Source organism: Solanum tuberosum, unplaced genomic scaffold (genome assembly GCF_000226075.1).
Source record: "Solanum tuberosum cultivar DM 1-3 516 R44 unplaced genomic scaffold, SolTub_3.0 scf00112, whole genome shotgun sequence".
NCBI lineage: Eukaryota > Viridiplantae > Streptophyta > Magnoliopsida > Solanales > Solanaceae > Solanum > Solanum tuberosum.
This window is the reverse complement of record NW_006239035.1, coordinates 300563-302889: the sequence shown is the minus strand read 5'-3', so window position 1 is coordinate 302889 and position 2327 is coordinate 300563. Positions and strand designations below refer to the sequence as shown.

The window sequence follows — 2327 nt, the reverse complement described above, 5'->3', positions numbered from 1 at the left end:
TGATTCGATCATTGATGGCAACCTCGGTAAGTTCTTGTATTTTTTGTTTTTTTTTAAAAAAAAATCAGAATTCTATATGTGCAGTGTGCCAAAAAGAATTTTTGTGAGTTTTTGCTTTGATTTGTGTTTATTGTCAGTCTTTCTAATGTTAAATTTGTGCTTGCTCTCCATTTGCACTTTCAGGAGCCGGAGACAATTCTAAAGGAATTGAAGAACTTGTAGAATTTTTGAATGAGTTGTGCTACTTTATTATCATTTTATAGATATGTACTTTGAATTTGTTTCTTATGATAAGTTGTAATTGTAAGAAATTATTTGAACTAAGGATTTTTTTGTCAACCCGTTTGTTATTCAATCCGTTCATATATGATCCGACCCGACCCGTTTATTTATGGATATTATTAGTGTGATTAATTTTTTTTTGAACCCCCTCGATAGAATTCCTGGCTCCGCCACTGATGTAGGTGGTTCAACAGAGTGGAAGCTGGGCCAAGAACACGGGGTGGAGTAGCAGGAGCCTGATTACCTTCATCATACAACCGGCAAGTAGCAAGAGTAGATCTGGTGATCATATCACAACTAACCAAAGCCCTCCCCTCGCCCAAGGGGACATCAAAAGTTGTAAACATAGTGGTGATGAGATTTCCAAAAGCCAATTGATGAGCACTAGGTTTAGGATCAGTTACCCTAGCCATATGTTTAATCATCAGGGATAGACAGTCTATAGGATCCTTATTCTCCAAAGCATGTGCAATCCCCATATCCCTTAAAGAGGCCTCATGCCTCCTCTTACCCCTAGGAAAAACACCCTGATGGACAAATTCAAACAACAGTTTGTGAACTGGGGACATCTCTCCCTTGAGAACCTTTCTAGATCTAGCTGTAATCCGCTTCTGAGAGAAATTTGAGGTCAACATACAGTTCACATCTTTAGTCCAAACATACTTAGACAACCCTACAGATGGGATGTGAAAAATCTCATCAAGTCTAACCGAATCAAACACCAAGTCCACACCATTTACAGAAGAAGTGGCCACAGAGCCTTCCAAAACATTAAGATTGGTGTAGAATTCACTAACCTCTTTCTCATGCACAGGCAACCTAGTGTCAAGAAATAATTCTGCCCACCCCTGAAAACGTAGTAACTCTAAAACCCCCAGGACTAACCCCATGGTGCGTATGTCAGGATGAAAAGTCCTACCTCTAAGAACCTTCTTAGTACCAAAGTATTTATTCTTCCCCAAGGTTAGGTAGTTGGCCAGATTTTTAGTCATTTTGGTGGCTTGAGAGGAGGGGACAACAGGTGAGGACTCAAGACTGCTTTAGTCTCAGAGTCAAGAAGTACAGGTGAGACACGGGGAGGAACTGAAGACTTACCAGTTCGTCTTCGCTTCTTACTAGATTCGGAGGCTTCCTTCAGTTGAGCTTGACTTGCACTGCGAGCTAATAGGATGCGAATATGAGTCCTTTTGAAGGAAATATGTTTTCGTGTTCGCCGAGGGATCTTGGGATGAAGCTGACTGAGTGGGATGTCTTCAAGATCTAGGTCATTAGGGTTAGTAGGTGGTGGTGGAGGTGGGGATGTTGTGATAGTGGGAATTGAGGTTTCGACTGGAGATGGCGGTGGAGAAATCGAGTGGAGAAGAATTGGGGTTTCAGAGTGAGGAGGCGATGGCGAAGGGGTAAAGGGGTTGCCGGAGGCATATACCGGCAGTGGAGATGATGAGCGAATAAGCATGGGGGATTTCTGAGGGGAGTCTGGTAGTGGATTTGTTAGTGATGTATTAGTGGAGAAACCACGTTCCCCCTGAGATGGTGCGACGGGTGACGGCAGAAACAATGAGTGCGCCGATGAGTTGGAGGAACTTTCATCATCGGAGTAGGTGACAAGTGGGTAAGCCATGATTTATTTCTCCCTTTATTTGGTTTTCATTGATTGATGAAATCTGTATTGTGATTAATCTTGGGTTGTTTTGGGATTAGTGGAAGACGTTTGGGAAGAATTCTTGGGTGATGAGATGTAATGATGGTGGTCTTACATTGATGGGAGGCGTGAGTGACGGTTAAGTGCCCGTGGTGATGTGAGTGGGAAAGGTTTGATAAGGGTTTAAATGGTGAGTCATTTTTTATTTCCCGCGAAAAAAATCAAAGATGTATGGAAAACAGTAAGGTGCACTAGGTTCTTTTAGAGTGTAACAAGGTCATATGTATAAGTGCAATGCAGAGATGAATAAAGAGAGGGATGAAGTGTATACCTGGTGAAATGAGAACCTGGTCATGGCTATGTGAGCACTCATGTACCAAGGCTAGAAGAATTTAAGGGTAAT

At 42.2% G+C, this 2327-nt stretch overlaps 1 protein-coding gene across 1 annotated transcript; it reads right to left on the bottom strand.

Annotated features, from left to right (window-relative positions):
• Positions 1-1270: 1270 nt before the first annotated feature.
• On the bottom strand, positions 1271-1903 carry LOC107060990 (proline-rich receptor-like protein kinase PERK8). Its single transcript, XM_015309635.1, has one exon. It carries the CDS (start codon positions 1901-1903, stop codon positions 1271-1273), a length of 633 nt encoding a protein of 210 aa, XP_015165121.1.
• Between the last annotated feature and the right edge of the window lie 424 nt (positions 1904-2327).

Coding starts and splice junctions, on each gene's coding strand:
- LOC107060990 (XM_015309635.1), bottom strand. CDS start 1,903: ATGGCTTACCCACTTGTCACCTACTCCGATGATGAAAGTTCCTCCAAC.